This window comes from Sceloporus occidentalis, unplaced genomic scaffold (genome assembly GCF_023333645.1).
Source record: "Sceloporus occidentalis isolate IW3139 unplaced genomic scaffold, rSceOcc1.0.p SCAF_4, whole genome shotgun sequence".
In the NCBI taxonomy this organism is placed as follows: domain Eukaryota; kingdom Metazoa; phylum Chordata; class Lepidosauria; order Squamata; family Phrynosomatidae; genus Sceloporus; species Sceloporus occidentalis.
In genome coordinates, this window is record NW_028316984.1 from 142,518,228 (window position 1) to 142,533,647 (window position 15,420).

The 15,420-nt window shown below is 42.3% G+C and overlaps 2 protein-coding genes across 3 annotated transcripts in view; one reads left to right on the plus strand and one right to left on the minus strand.

Moving 5' to 3' along the window:
• Positions 1 to 459: 459 nt before the first annotated feature.
• HEATR4 (HEAT repeat containing 4) overlaps positions 460 to 15,420 on the minus strand; it is a 41,527-nt gene continuing 26,566 nt past the window's right edge. The window contains exons 12-18 of one of the 2 annotated variants that reach the window (XR_016280964.1): positions 14,614 to 14,803; positions 11,816 to 11,894; positions 10,390 to 10,561; positions 9,161 to 9,222; positions 3,789 to 4,008; positions 2,812 to 2,865; positions 460 to 546 (exon numbers count right to left, since the gene is read on the minus strand). Coding sequence is in view for 1 of the 2 variants with exons in the window: in XM_089521840.1 (XP_089377966.1) it covers positions 3,832 to 4,008; positions 9,161 to 9,222; positions 10,390 to 10,561; positions 11,816 to 11,894; positions 14,614 to 14,803 (680 nt within the window). In the remaining variant the exon portion in view is untranslated. Of the gene's footprint in view, positions 547 to 2,619; positions 2,866 to 3,788; positions 4,009 to 9,160; positions 9,223 to 10,389; positions 10,562 to 11,815; positions 11,895 to 14,613; positions 14,804 to 15,420 lie in introns of those variants that run through there. The other variant, XM_089521840.1, reaches the window with a different exon arrangement.
• On the plus strand, positions 7,453 to 9,390 carry RIOX1 (ribosomal oxygenase 1). The gene has a single exon (XM_089521841.1). The coding sequence runs from the start codon at positions 7,490 to 7,492 to the stop codon at positions 9,125 to 9,127; it is 1,638 nt and encodes a 545-aa protein (XP_089377967.1). The 5' UTR covers positions 7,453 to 7,489; the 3' UTR covers positions 9,128 to 9,390.

Genomic DNA, 15,420 nt, shown 5'->3' on the forward strand with positions numbered 1-15,420 from the left:
ATTTCCTTTCAAATAAAGGCACACGCCTAGTGCTGGGAAGGAGTAGAAACTTTAGAAAATCCTTCTCCTTACAAGAGGTCCCTGGAGGGCGGGTACCTTGCATAAAAAACAAGGCTGGTCCTCATATTGCTTTAGGCAATATGACTTCCTCAAAGTGAACAGACATTCTGTTTTGTACTTTCTCCTGTCAAGCGGTATCTAATTTTGTTAGGACAAGGCACATGAGTTTACTGCTCAGTGCTTGCATGTACTGCATGCAACAAAATCTTTACCACTGCAATATAGCCATGCTCAGCTTCACTCTCACAATTTCCTAATAAGGTTGACAAATCAACAGTGCACATATCACATCACACTGACTGACTGACTGACTGACTGATTGACTGACAGGCAAAGTTCTAAAAGAAATAATAAAAACCCAGGGCCCCAGTCAGACTCTAACTCTCGCCTGGGAAGGGCTGTGTACAGAAATATGCTGCCAAAGGTAGAGAGGATGGGAATATCAGGACCAGTCCCAAATACTGCACCCTTGTAACTGATTGGTTCCTGGAATGAAACAAATATAAAAGAATTAGATGTACACTGATGACATATAGAGGCACTGGATGATGCAAGTGATAGTACCATCAGTCACCTATATGGATTTTATTTAAAAGATAGGTCTAAATTATCTGACACTATGACCTTCCAGGAAAGGTACATGCTGCATCTGAGTACAGAAAATCATTATGACATTTTGGGCTACTCAGGGGCTGTACGCATGGGCCAAAAGACCTGTTTCCCCTGGTGGTATCCAATCCAGACAACATAGCCCAAAAACCCTGATCCAGGATTGGGCAGATCGGACAGGGATCCAGCCTGATCTCAACGCAAAAGGCCCTTAATCTGGTTGGCTGTGATGGTGTTTATCTGAAACTCTGCCGCAGCAGCCAGCAGACTGGACAGATCCACATGCCCCTTAACTGCCACCACCGCATCCTCTCTGAAAGCCCTCATCACTGCTGTGACATCAGAAGGGGACACCAGGCCATGTGGGTATAGCCAACCACCCTGTTTTGGCCCTTACGGGCTGTGGCAGAAGCCTTCAGAAAAGATGTGATAGCGGCAGGGGCAGGTAAGGGCACAGTGCCTCCATCACACAGCAGCCAGCGGGCATGTGAACACCCACCCATCACTGTGCCAGCCTAGGGACTGATCTGGATGGAAACCATGGCCAGCATACCACAGGGTCGGCCAGTATACTCTAAACTAATAATCTAAACTCTAAAAATAGTTTCCTTTGTACTCTAAACTATTTTGAGGCACAGCAATTCTGCTGCTACTTTTGGTCAAGAATGCTTATATTTATCAAAACAAGAATGATAAGCAAGAAAAACTTTTGTCATATTTGAGACCCACCCGGTAATATAAATAAACTGCTTTCCACTTCCTGGTTTGGACAAATTATCCACTCCACCACAAAACAACTGTGTGTAAAATAAGAGTACAAGTAAAACATTGTTCTATTGCATACCACCACCTAGTGGTAAACTTTTTACAATGGTGACTGATGTGTTATGATCAGCCATGAAGCAGTTTATCCACTTAGGACCACACTGCTTACCTTCCCTTTGAGTTTTATAACTTGCTTGTCATCAAAGTCTATACATGGACTTCTTAAAAAGTAAAGGTAAAGGTATTTCCCATTGACAAGGTTGTCAAGTCATGTCCAACCATAGCGGGTGGTGCTCCTCTCCGTTACTAAGCCAAAGAGGCATTGTGATCCGAGACTGCTCTGTGATCATGTGGCCATCATGACTGCACAGAATGCTGTCTACTTTCCTACTGGAGTGGTACCTATTTATCTACTTGCATTTACATGCTTTCGAACTGCTAGGTTGGCAGAAGCTGGGATAGTGATGGGAGCTCACCCCATCATGCGGCACTCAGGCTTCAAACTGCCAACCTGTTGATCTTGCAATCAGCATCTTAACCACTTGAGCCACCACATCCCAGACTCAACCACACTCCAAGGGAGTGTGTTCCACTGTTGAACAGCTCTTACTGTCAAGAAGTTCCTCCTAATGTTTAGGTGGAATCTCTTTCCCTGTAGCTTGCATCCATTGTTCTGTGTCCTAATCTCTGGAGCAGCAGAAAACAGGCCTACTCCATCCTCAATGTGACACCGCTTCAAATATTTAAACAGGACTATCATATCACCCCTTAACTGTCTCTTCTCCAGGCTAAACATATCCAGCTCCCTAAGTCTTTCCTTGTTTCTGTATAGTTAGGCAGTGACAATGCTTCCAGGAAAGTGACAGCAACAGATGCCCTGCATACAAGATAAAGCACAAAACGGGTAAGCTGGAGTAGGTAGATTTAAGCCAATGTACAGCCTGATCTCATGGAGAGTTAGGTACACCAAGCCGATTAAAATCAATGGGCTTAGGCACTCCTAACTCAGCATGAGATTGGGCTGTATGTCTCAAATTGACTCAAACTAAAATACCATATCTTAACTGGTTTGTGGCTCAGGATTAAACAAAGGAAGCTTCTTAACATTAAGGAATTATGTTTTAACAGAAATATATAATAGTTCTGCTTCTGCTTAACATCTTGTATTGTTTGATATTTTCCCATCACTGCACAAGAATAATTTCTTGCAGATTCTAGATTCCTGCTGGTTCACTCTTCTGTGTTTTTGTGTATTCTGGCTTAATGACAATGCATAACTCTTTAATCATTTTTAAATATTTTATACAACTTTTCCACCTAAAGTACAGAAGAATTTTTTAAAAATATCTTCCCTGAACTGGACTGCTCTGTGTTCACCTGATGTTCCTCTGACCGTCCCATTCAAATCATTCTATGTAGCTGCTGCAAAACCTAGTTTTGGGAAAAGGTGATACATAAATTGAATTTATTGAATTAGTATTGTAAAAGGGAAGTAATAAAATGAGAAGGTAGTGCATAGTGGTAGTCCAAAGATCTTTGCTTTAGTTTAGAGGACATTTCTTTTAATTTCACTGAAAAATATTTTTGTACAAATGTAAGAAATCTGAACTAATACATGGGTACAAATTTTTAAAAGCATGCAAAAAATACATGTACAAATCTATATTTGTTTTAATTCCCTCTAGACATCTCTCCAAATCATCAGTTGTCCATAGGAAAGTACATTTCTGCTACTCAGACTGAGCTTGCCATGGCACCTATAAGCATATTGATATGACAAAGATGTATGGTCATGTTCCAATGTGTCTAGAGAAAAAATGAAATAGTGTGCCACTTAAGACATGTGTTAGGAACAGAGCTTAGGACAAAACATTCCAACCAAGTATAATTACTGACTACAAATAAATATAAAATAATCATTGTACAGTACTGCAGGAGCTTACAAATGACCAATGTCTTTGCACCCACCCCCTTTTCAAGTGTTGCATAAGCACATGTGGGTATGCATTGTAATGCATGTACATTAAAAAAAATTTAAACCTGAAATGTTCAAAAACTGTTTTAACCATTGTGAAGGACTGTAATACTTCTAATATGCAGTATCCAGCAAGAGGCAGCCATGGCAGTTACACATCTGTTGTAGAAATATTATCAGCTATGCTGCAGGCAATGTATTGCTGGTAATGCTTGTTTCTAGTTCCTACTGTCCCAGAATATATCTTGAATTTCAGGGATTCAGACTCCGAAAGTACATATTGGGACTCACATATGGGTATTATAGGCAATGGTAGTACTAATTTTTCCTCTGGGCCCGTAAAAAGCTATTGACTATGTACAACTTTAGAAGACTGTACCTTCTTTTCCACAGTAAAAGAGGCAGTATAATAAATGATCTAGTCATGGCACAAAAGAGACACCAGTTTCTTCACTCTTCTTGATGGCCTTGGATTCTTCCTGCTTCTTTGTGGCTGCCTTTGACTTCTTAGCACATTCCTCCTTTTCAGCATTGTGTATTTCCAGTGCTTCTAAGAAAGCTCTTTGTGTCCATGGGTTTGGTGGGATTTCCAACCAAGGCTGAAATGTAAGTGTTAAAAGCAAAATTTGATTTGACAGAAGTGAAAATTTACACTTGATTCTTTCCTTGTCTCTTTGCAAACAGTCCTTGAACAAATCAGTGTGCTTCTACTACTACTAAATTAGTAGTTACAGTAATATTTGTTCACATGCAAACTGGATATGATGGTTGGGATATTCTGCTAGGTATAGTGCAAAGTAGTAACGTATCCTAGCTCCAGACATTTTATATTATTGATGGAACCCAGTAATTATTAAAATCATCACTCAGTTATTGTAACCTATTAAGCTGCACCTTTTTTCATCAAGATTATTCAGACAATTGCACTCAATTTCAATTTCAACTTTTGAATTTAAAAAGTTACCATTACTCCTACTTGCCCGAATGCAAAAAGCTGCACAACATAATACTGAGCATGCCCCATTTACTTCTAAGAAACATACTAAGAAACATACAGGACTAGCCTGGAAGAAGGAAGAGCCCTCCCTCCAATCCATCTGCCTTGGTCCAGGCCTTAGAGGGAGAGAAGAACCACCGGACCTCATCCCCTTTCCCTCCATCATTCCCTTCTCCTTTTGTTTCGTGTCTTTTAGATTGTAAGCCTGAGGGCAGGGAACTTTCTGATTAAAAATAATATTGTAAGCCGCCCTGAGAGCCATTAGGGCTGAAGGGCGGGATATAAATACCTAAATAAATAAATAAATACTAATGAATTTAGGATTTCAGCCTCAATAGTACTTCTACTGGATATATCTAATGTTATTAAAGGCATAGCCACATTACAGAATTAAAGCAGTTTGACACCATTTTAACTGCCATGACTCTGTCCTGGCAAATCCTGTAGTTGGTGAGGCACCAGAGATCTCTGACTGGCCAGGATAAATACCTCAACAAACTACAAATACCAGAATTCTGTAGGATGGAACCATGACATCTAAAGTGTTTAATTCTTCAGTGGGAGTACATCCTAAGGCACACTTTGGTGGACCGTGGACATGATGATTTAAACAGCTTCCCTGGGAGTAAGCCCCACTGAACATGGCTGAATCTCTGAGTAAACACACATAAATGAATCATATTGACAGTGGCTTAAGTGATGTGTGGATAAATGGATGTCATACTGAGGTATAATAAAAGTTTTATTTTTACCCTGCCTCTCTGTCAAAGAGACAATGAAGGCGGCTTACAATCAACAGGAAAATATACAATACCCCATATCTGAACTATTCCCTCTCTCCCCTAAAACATCAATTAAGCACCTTAAACATTTAAAAACAATACATTAAAATAATCAAAGATGGGCAGATGGGGCTGTAGAGTACTCAGTGTGATGGTAGATTCAATATAGTGGTTTGTGTGTTAGACTACTACAACTCTGGAAATTTGAGATATTCATTTGAGATGTGTTGATGGAGAAAAGGGCTGAGGATGCTGTGGATGGCCAAGAAGACAAACAAATGAGTTCCAGAGAAGTTCAAGCCTGAACTATCCCTGAAAGCCAGGATGACTAGACTGAGGCTCTTATACCTTGGCCACATCATTAGGGGGGGAAAATGAACCATTAGAAAAGGCAAGAAAGGTAAAGGGCAGTAGAAAGAGAGGAAGGCCATATGCCAGTTGTGTTAGACTCGACCAGGGAGGACACAGGCCTCAGCCTGCAGGACTTGAGAAAAAAGGCTGAAGACAGGGGTCTTTGTCTCATCCACAGGGTCACCATGAATCAAAGTTGACTCAAGAGCAATTAACAACAAAAGTAGGTTTTGAACGATAGTGGAATCAACTGCATATGAAATCAATGCATTTTATTCATGCAGAAGTGTGTTTAAGGAGTGGCTCACAACCTAAACCTATGTATATTTACTGAGATTTAATTCTAATTGCTCCCAAATAAACATATTTAGAAGAGTGTCAGTATGGTGTGGTAGTTCAGTGTCAGATTAGGACTCTGGGAGACCAGGGCTCAACCCCCCCCCCCCACCCCAGCCATGGAAATCCACTGGGTGATTTGAACAAGTCACACTCTCTCAGCCTAAGAGGAAGGCAGTGCCTCTGAATCAATCTTGGCAAAAAAATCCTATCACAGGGTCGCCGTAACTCAGAGCAGACCCAAAAGCAAAGCATGGTGTAGTGGTTTGAGCATTGTTCTTTAGGCTGCTAGGTTTCTCTTTTGGCAGCATGTTTTACAACTGGTTGTCATATGGACTGCAGTCATACTCAGCTTTTTAAAGTTTGGACAGGCTCCTTGTGGAGAAACTTACTGATTTAAACAATATAGGTCCAAAACACACTGAAAAAATAATCCAGCTTGAGACTGCTTTAGCTGCCGTGGCTCAGTGCTAGGGAATCCTGGGAATTGTAGTTTATTGTGGCACCAGAGTTCTTCGGCAGAGAAGGCTAAATGTCTCACAGAATTACAGTTGAAGTGGTTTTGAACTAGATTATTTCTGGAGTATGTTTTGGACCAGAGTATCTGAACTTCTGGGTCTTAGTCTGGTCATTCCTGGGGAGTTTAAGAAATTCATTTAAACTTTGCTTATTTCAGGAATCAAAGAAACCAAGGAAAGGAGATTTCCTTTAAAAGGGCAACAGGAGCTATTTGGCCATGTTCAGCCAGGCTGGTCCCTGGGGCCCTTCTCACATTGTTTTCGTGTTGAAAGGCCAGGCCTGCGTAGCTAGGCCCAACATGCCCAGAATTTGGGAGTCTTTTCTTCCAGTCTAAGGGAGTGCCATTTTGGTCAGAGGAGATGGCATAGGCTTTTACACGTCGGTTTACTAGGCAGGAAAATGGTGCCAGAGCTGTGGCTGGTGCTCTTGGCATCAGGCCTGTGAGCTGCTCTTGGCACTTCTCTTCAGGGGGATAATTTGCTGGTCAGCTGCAGAATTAGCAGTTCCTTTGTCTATGGTTGGATTATGCCTTTGGGGACCAGGGTTCGAATCCCAGCTCGGCAATGTAATAACAACAATAATAATAATAAAATGGCCGAAACCTGGTCCCCAAAGTCCTAACCCATGACTCCATTACCATTACTAATAACCATGTGGGCAAGAGGCCCCACTCCCTCAGCCTCCTCAGGGGAAGGCAAGAAGGACAGGTCCTCCTCGGGGTGGCCCTCAGTGGGGAAAGGGTCATTTGAAGGCACGCCACAACCGCCCAAAACCTATCCCAGGCTCCGCAGGCTCTTCAACTCCCAGGACTCCTGAACAATGGGCTTCTGGGAATTGAAGTCCAAAACACCTGGAGGCCCCCGGGACAAACGAGGGCTCAAGCGCTATGCAAAACGGCAGGCGAGAACTGCGAGGGAGGTCGCGCGAGACTTCCCCCTCCGCCGCTCTGACAGCGAGAGAACTCCCTTCCCTGCGCCTGTGGGCGGGGCTCCGCATCAACTCTCGCGGCCCACACCGGAAAAAGAACAAGGCAGAGCCGCTTCCGCCGGAAGTGCTTCCTTTGGGCGTCGCGCGTTTCGTCGTCCGAGTTTCAAAATGGCGCTGCCGGGTCCTCGAGTGTCGGCGCTGTCTGCCTACCGCTCTCTCTCCGTCCAGCCGCAAGAGCGAAGACCCGCGAGGAAGGGCGAGGCCTCTGGGAAGCGGCCCAAAGGGGTGGCGAAGAAGCGGAGGAGGCTGCTGAAGGAGGAGGCGGCTCCCCTGACGAAGCAGGGACACAAGCGTCGAGCGCTGGCGGAGGAAGGCTCCCCAAGAGCAGGGGGAGAGGAGGCCGCCCTCTCCTCCACCCCCCTCCGCCGCCTCCTGAAGGACCTGGGCCGCATCCCTGACAGCCGCCATCGCGCCTCGAGGCTCTTTGAGTGGGTCGTGGCCCCCGTCCCCCTTGAGCGCTTCATGGGCCACTTCTGGGAGAAGCGCCCCCTCTTGGTCTGCCGCAGTGACCGGGGCTACTACGGGGGCCTCTTCTCCACCTCGGAGCTGGACGCCCTCCTCCGCCGCCGGGAGGTCCTCTTCGGGGTCAACCTGGACGTCACCAGCTACCAGGACGGCAGGAGGGAGACCCACAACCCTGTGGGGCGGGCCCTGCCTCCCGTCGTGTGGGACTTCTTCCACCAGGGCTGTTCGCTGCGGCTCCTCAACCCGCAGGCCTTCTCCGGCACCGTCTGGCACCTCCTCTCCCTCCTCCAGGAGCACTTCGGCTCCATGGTGGGAGCCAATGCCTACCTGACCCCGGCGGGGACCCAGGGCTTCGCTCCCCATTATGACGACATCGAAGCCTTTGTCCTCCAGCTGGAGGGGAAGAAGCACTGGAGGGTCTACAGACCCAGGAGAGAGGCCGAGGTCTTGCCCCGCTTCTCCAGTGGCAACTTCACCCAGGAGGAGATCGGGGAGCCTGTCCTCGAGGCCGTCTTAGAAGCTGGGGACTTGCTGTACTTCCCACGAGGGTTCATCCACCAAGGGGACTGTCTCCCCGACGCGCATTCGCTCCACATAACGGTGTCTTCCTTCCAGCGAAACACCTGGGGGGACCTGTTGGAAAAGCTGCTCCCGGCGGCATTGCAGATGGCCCTTGAAGAGGACGTGGAGTATCGCCAAGGGCTGCCCCTGGACTACTTGGAGTACATGGGCGCACTGAGCTCAGATAGTCCTGATCCACGCCGAGGCACCTTCATGCAAAAGGTCAACAGGCTAATAACAAAGCTGATGGATTATACGCCAGTTGATGCTGCGGTGGATCAGAAAGCCAAGGATTTTCTTCACGATTGCCTTCCTCCGGTGCTGACCGAGAGCGAAAAGGCATTAAGTGTGCATGGACATCCAGCGCGGTGGGAGAATGGAAATGTCCACAGTGTGGATGTCCAGGTCAAGGGAACAACGCTGGTGCGGCTGCTTCGGTATGGGATTGTCAGACTTTGCAATGAAGGAGGCAGCATGATGCTGTATTATACTACAGAGAATTCAAGGGTGTACCACAAGGAGGAGCCCAAGTACTGTGAAATCGAACCTGAATATGCAGAGAGCATTGAGTTCTTGCTCTCCTCTTATCCAGAGTACGTCAGTGTGGAAGCCCTTCCTTGTACTACCTTGGATGATAAGATTGCCTTGACCACTGTCTTGTTTGAGAAAGGATTGTTGGTTACTAAGGACCCTCTACCTGCTACACATGATCAAAATTAATACAGAATTGGAATGTGTTTTTCTTATACTTACTAGTAAATTTAAGGTGCTAGACCAGAGCTCTGAGAAGTTCCTGCTGGGCAAGCGAGTTTCATCTGGAGAGACAAAAATTAGTCTAGTTGTAAAAAGAATTAATGCTGCAACGCAATCTGCAGATTGAAGATTTTTTTAAAAGGCACAGTGTAGTGATCATTTTTGTGTTTGAGTTGTGGGCCAAGTTTTGAAGGTTTTTTTAAACTAATAAAGTTTATAACAAGCATAAATGGTACACAGTTTATAAATTATTGGAAAAAATAATTTATCATTTAAATATAATGTTAAGGTTTTCCACAGAGTATTACTCCACCATCTAGGCTGCATCTGCAAATGGTCATGGCTCCATTTTATTGAATCCTGGGATTTGTAGTTTGTTGTGGTACCAAAAGTCTCTGACAGAGAAGGCTAAATATTTCACAAAACTACAAATTCCAGAATTTCATATCTTTGAGCCATGACAGTTACAGTGGTGTCAAAATAATTGTAAGCCACCCTGAGAGCCATTAGGGCTGAAGGGCGGGATATAAATACCTAAATAAATAAATATAAATAAAAGGCATTATTTCTGCAGTGCAAATGCATCCCTAGTTGTGGTGTAAAAAGGTTTCCACCAAGTTTCAATTATGTCCTTTGTGGCAGCTTGTTTGCTATCTAGGGGCCATTCTATGTCTTCCAAGCATTGAGAGCCTCATCAGTAGAAGCCTAGCCACTAAACGATAAATTGACCACAGCAGTTATGATCACAATGACATTGAATAGTTGTGATCTGCAGCAGTTAACAGACTGGAGTCATGGTTATTTAAGATATTATGAACATAACCATTTCAATCAAGTGTTTGATTAAAAATTAAAGTAGGCATTACACTGGCGTATACTGGAGTAACTAAACCAGTTTGGGCACAGATAAGTTACCACATAACCATTTGATTAGTAAACACTATTCTTAATGCTTATCAACTACCTTGAAGTTTATGATCCTACATATCTTACAAATATACATGTTAAAGATAGCTGAGGAAAGCATCTTTAGTAGAGACTTTAATATCTCCACTAATGCTTGCTTACTTACTGAAAATGAAAGATTTCTAAATAGGGTCTTAAACTATAGTCACATTGTGATTTGTAGTGTTTAAGCTGCCTTTAGGACCGTCTGTGAAACAAATTGGAAAATGGAAAACATTAAAATCAAAACTACCAATTTTGCTTTTTCTGTCCTCCCCAATTACCAGTGAAAACGACTTGAACAACAGCAAGGAAGATGTCCCGAATCTCTCTGTATGCAAAAATGTCTCCCTTCTCACGATAGATGCGATGGGCTTCCTGCCATGTGTTCTCTGTAACCTCTTGAAGTTTCAGCACTTTCTCAATCACTAAATCTTTCTGGCTCAGTGTGACAATCTGCAACAGAAACAGTGTGTTTTTTATGGTGCTTTTCATCACTAGAATTTAAGTATGCCCTTTCTCAGATCTTAATTATCACTCACAAACCTTGGTTGCATATTGTAAACATGGGGATGGGATAGAGGAAGGGTATATTTTTGAAAAGTGGGTTTCTAGTGTATTGACGTAGATTTTTGATACACCTGAATCTTGTAATCTTGAATATGATCAAACTCCGAGGGTTTACATAGGACAATAACACTACCTCATGACACATTATCTCAGTTTATTTCCAGGTACTCATTAAAACAATGTCTGCAATAAAGTGTTGGCAAATGCTAGAGATATGAAGAAATACGTGAGTTTAGTGAGAGAGAGAGATGGAGTCTGGACAATCAAATCAAGGCATTAACTCAGCCTCCTGGTAATATCTAGATATGCTGGAATGCAACGCAAGAATGCTGACTGGGAGTAGCATGTCTACATGCCATGGCAAGCGATAGAGGAACACTGTTAACCTGTTAAGCCCCAACTCTTCCAAATAATTATTGTTTTTGTAGTCTTGGGGTATGAAGCTAGAGCTAAGAACATAGCCAGCCTTGAAAGTTGAGGAAATGAGGGAATATTAATGCTGCTGTTGCTCCATAATAGGTTTAAAGCTAGGAAATAAAAGTCTACTTCTTGCAAAACAACTCCAAGATGTACAGAGTTATTTAAAAACAAAAAATCATCTTGAACTTGAAAAGGTAGTACATCAAAGAGAGAATACTTAAAGTCTGATTAACTCCCTTTATGCTAGCTTTCCAACTGGGTAAATACTAATGAGTCGCACCCAAGTGTTGCATTTCCTCTATCTGTGTGTCCCCTTTCTGATTGTGTGGATAGGATTGCAACATACCTGAATGCAACAAGTAGCACAGTGGGAATTTCTTCTTGTTTGGCTCCTTATCTAGTATAACTGTTCTTCAATCATATTAAGACTATAAGAAATTCAAGTATTTACTTCAGTTGCCCTGACATGTTGGACTACGACCCTTTAATCCCATCCTGACTTCTCCAGTTGCTCTATAACATTCCATGATAATATACAATTTTCTTGTTTGATCATTCTATATCATTTTGAACCATCCAAGATTATACAGGTATAGCAGCTGGGGGTGGGGGAAAACAGTGCTCTTACTATGTGTTTTATAGTGCTACACAGTTCTGTTTAGTCTCAAAGTAGGGAAAACCTGTTTTTGATTGTTTAAATTTTATTTTATTTTTTTGCACCTTGTTCTTGATCTTCTGGATCATTTCTTGTTCCTCTTCCTGTTCAAAACTGAAAGTCCTCACAGCATGACTCACCTCCCTACATGGAAAGTAACATTATGTTAGTTGTGTCTTGCTGCAGAACCCTCTAAATGAAAGCTCCACAGGGAACACTGTTGGATAGCTCCCTACTCTGTGCTGTCCTTCTCACGCTGCAGGTTGTTTTTAATGATGTCTTGCTGCTAATAGAAAGCAAGCTACTAATCAGGTTCCAACTGTCTAAATAATAATAATAATAATAATAATAATAATAATAATTTGTTTTATTTATATACCGCTATTACAAAGATCATAGCGGTGAACAGCAAGTAAGCTAATTAGCAAGTAAGCTAATATACCATCTGCCATCTGCTTTGCACAATACACTAAGCCTCAGGAGCAGATCTGATGGTGGTTTTAGAGGGAGTGGGAAGGGAAGCACCTGTTACATGAACAGAAGTCTAATTGTGTAACAGGGATTTAACCCTATATTTATTTTGGGCTTTGCTAAATACATGCACATAGTGCCCTCATTTATTTGATATGCTACAACAACATCAGTAGTGTGTAGTCTATTCCTTTTGCTGCTAAGAGATTTTTTCATTTTAAAGAAGTGGTGGGCAAAACACAGCCCACAAGCTGCATTTGGCATCCCATTTGTTTTTTGAAGGGATCTTATGCACTTGTCATTCATCCCTTGCTGCTCCAGAACTGCAGTGAAGACAAAAGAAAAAGCTGCCATTTGCCTTAAATGGCATGAATGCAGACACTGTTTAGAAGGTGATTGGTACAAAGCACTAATCAGCTTATAAACATATTCACTACATGCAACATTCGGGGGGAGGGGGGTGAATACTGTTCTCTCTCTATGTGTGTGTGTCCCTTTTATGATGTTGCAGCACTGCTGCAATTCAGTGACGTTGAAGAAGTTCCCCTGTAAATTAGAGGGAGAATAACATGCCCAGGGAACCATTGTGGCATAGTTCTCAAAATTCTCAACTTGGACAAGAAACCCACTGGGTGACCTTGGACAAGTCACACTCTCAGCCTCAGGGGAAAGCAATGGTAAACCTCCTCTGAACAAATCTTGACATGAAAACCCCCATGATAGGGCCTTAGGGTTGGGATAAGTCAGAAAGTACTTGGAGGCACATAACAACAACAAAATGCCCAGAGCCAGCAAGGTTTAGTGGTTTGAGCATTGCACTTATCACTAGAGAACAAGGTTTGATTATCATGGAAATCCACCATGTGACCTTGGGTGAGTCACATGCTCTCAACCTCAGAAAACCCAGTGATAGGTTCACCTTGGGGGTCTCCATAAGTTGGAAACGAAGACACACAACAACAGCATGCCCATCGCATCTGTGGAAGTTGTCCAGTCTGGCTTTAGACCTTTAGGCTTATTAGAAGCTGACTCAAGCCTCCGTCTTCCTCCTTGGTTCCATCAATTCTGCAAAATTCTTGGGATGGGACATAATGGGCGATTTGACAGAACCCCTCAACTATTCCAAGTGATGTGAATTTGTATTTGCAGGAACTAATGAGTATTGACAGAGCAGGACTGAGAAACAGGCTTAATCCTAACATACTGGCAAAACCTACCAGATATAACTTAACTTTGCTCTTTGGTGCTAAGGTCTCTGTTCAGTAGCATGTAGAATAAGTTTATTAGAAGAGATTTCTCACAAGCTGCTGGAGTGATATATATTTATTACATTTCTGGCTGTTTGAGGTTTTGGTGTGCTGGGGCAGAGCATGGAACACTGAAGAACAGGTGGCTGTGAATCACAGATTTCATGCTACTGGGGTTACTGATGATTCAGAAGTAATTTTTGTGGTATAGTAAAAGTTTCAGATCAATCTAGAACTTCTCAGGTAATAAATGGAGAATCATACCTCCAGAAGCCGCTGGGAGTGCTATTCTCCATCTATTGCTTGCCTCCAATTACATTTCGGAAATGTGGAAGTGACCTTACAAGATCAGACAGTTTGGGGCTTAATGTGAATGGAAAACCTTTTTAAAATTATTTTTCAAATGAAAATTATATAATTTCCTGCATTTCAAGAGCATAATTTGCTATAATCTCCTTGATTTAGGCTGCAATCCTACACAGGTGTAACTGAGATTAAATCCCACTCTGTTCAGTAGAACTTGCATTTGTGAATGTCAGAAAGAGCCTTGTGAGCATACTGATGTATTTTGTGTAGTTATTTGGCACTGGGAGGGGAGAAATCAGATTGGCCAGGAAGCTCCCCTTGCAGTCCAATAAAATCAATGGAATAACAATGTATGGGCGTCAAGAATACAACCTTCATTTTTAAAACCTGTCAGATGTAAAGCACATTCTTAAAAGATGTAACTGTTAAGTTGAAATGTTTTGAATATCTTCCAAGTGGTTTTAGAAGAAAGAAATTTGTTTTTGCTGTCAATGTTATTTTGCCTCTCAGTCCAACATGGTCCCTGAGGCAATGGGCAATGGATAAAAACATTTAAAACAATCCATAGATTTTTTAAAAATTAAACTAAAAAGAATCCTTAAAATAATTTTAAACAAACAGTTAAAACAGTCAGAGCAGTTTCAAGAACCAAAGACTGTGTGAAACACTACCAAATTTTAGTTGCCCACCAGAAACTCAGAAAGGATAACCTTCTGTCTGAATTCTCTTGGCAAGGAGTTCCATAGTCAGGATGCTGCTCCAGAGAAAGTTTTTTGTTTACCAAGCACAAATGTTTCTGAGTTTTTGTTTTGTTTTGTTTAAGGAAGCAACTGACTTACTCTTTAACTAGTTCATTCGGTTCCATTATCATTCTCTCTTGCAAAGCAGCTCTGACGGTTTCATCCTTCATGTTGAGAGTGATGATGCTACGGCAAGCTTCTCTCCGTACTCCAGGATCTTCTTCATAATGAAGGGCCCAGAGAAGAAGGTTTTTTAGGTAGGAACTTGCTTCACCTATCTGTCCCAGAGCTGTCAAAAAAGAAAACTATGTTTATTTCATGCCATTAAAATACATAAGTTATAAAGTAGAGATGTAAAATTTCTAGAAATTTTGAAATCATTTTTTAAAAAATGTTTTATTGTGTTTTTTTCAAAGAAAAAGTAAATTTGGGTAGGAACTGAAATGGGTGCAGAACTTAATTTCATATCACTTAAAATTTATTTTACTGCTATACCAACATAAAATGTTTCATTTATATCTTAGCCTATAACATTGTACAATTTGGTATATTAGGCCAATGCAATTTTAGACTGCATCAATAAAAGTATAGTGTCTAGATCAAGAGAAGTAATAGTGCCACTATATTCTGCTTTGGTCAGGCCCCACCTGGAATATTGTGTCCAGTTCTGGGCACCACAATTCAAAAAGGACATTGAGAAACTGGAGTGTGTCCAAAGGAGGACGACTAAAATGGTGAAGGGTCTGGAAGCCATGCTCTATGAGGAACGACTTAGGGAGCTGGAGATGTTTAGCCTGGAGAAAAGAAGATTAAGAGGTAATATCATAGCCCTGTTTAAATATTTGAAGGGGTGTCACATTAAGGAGGAAACAAGCTTGTTTTCTGCTGCTCCAGAGAACAGGACCA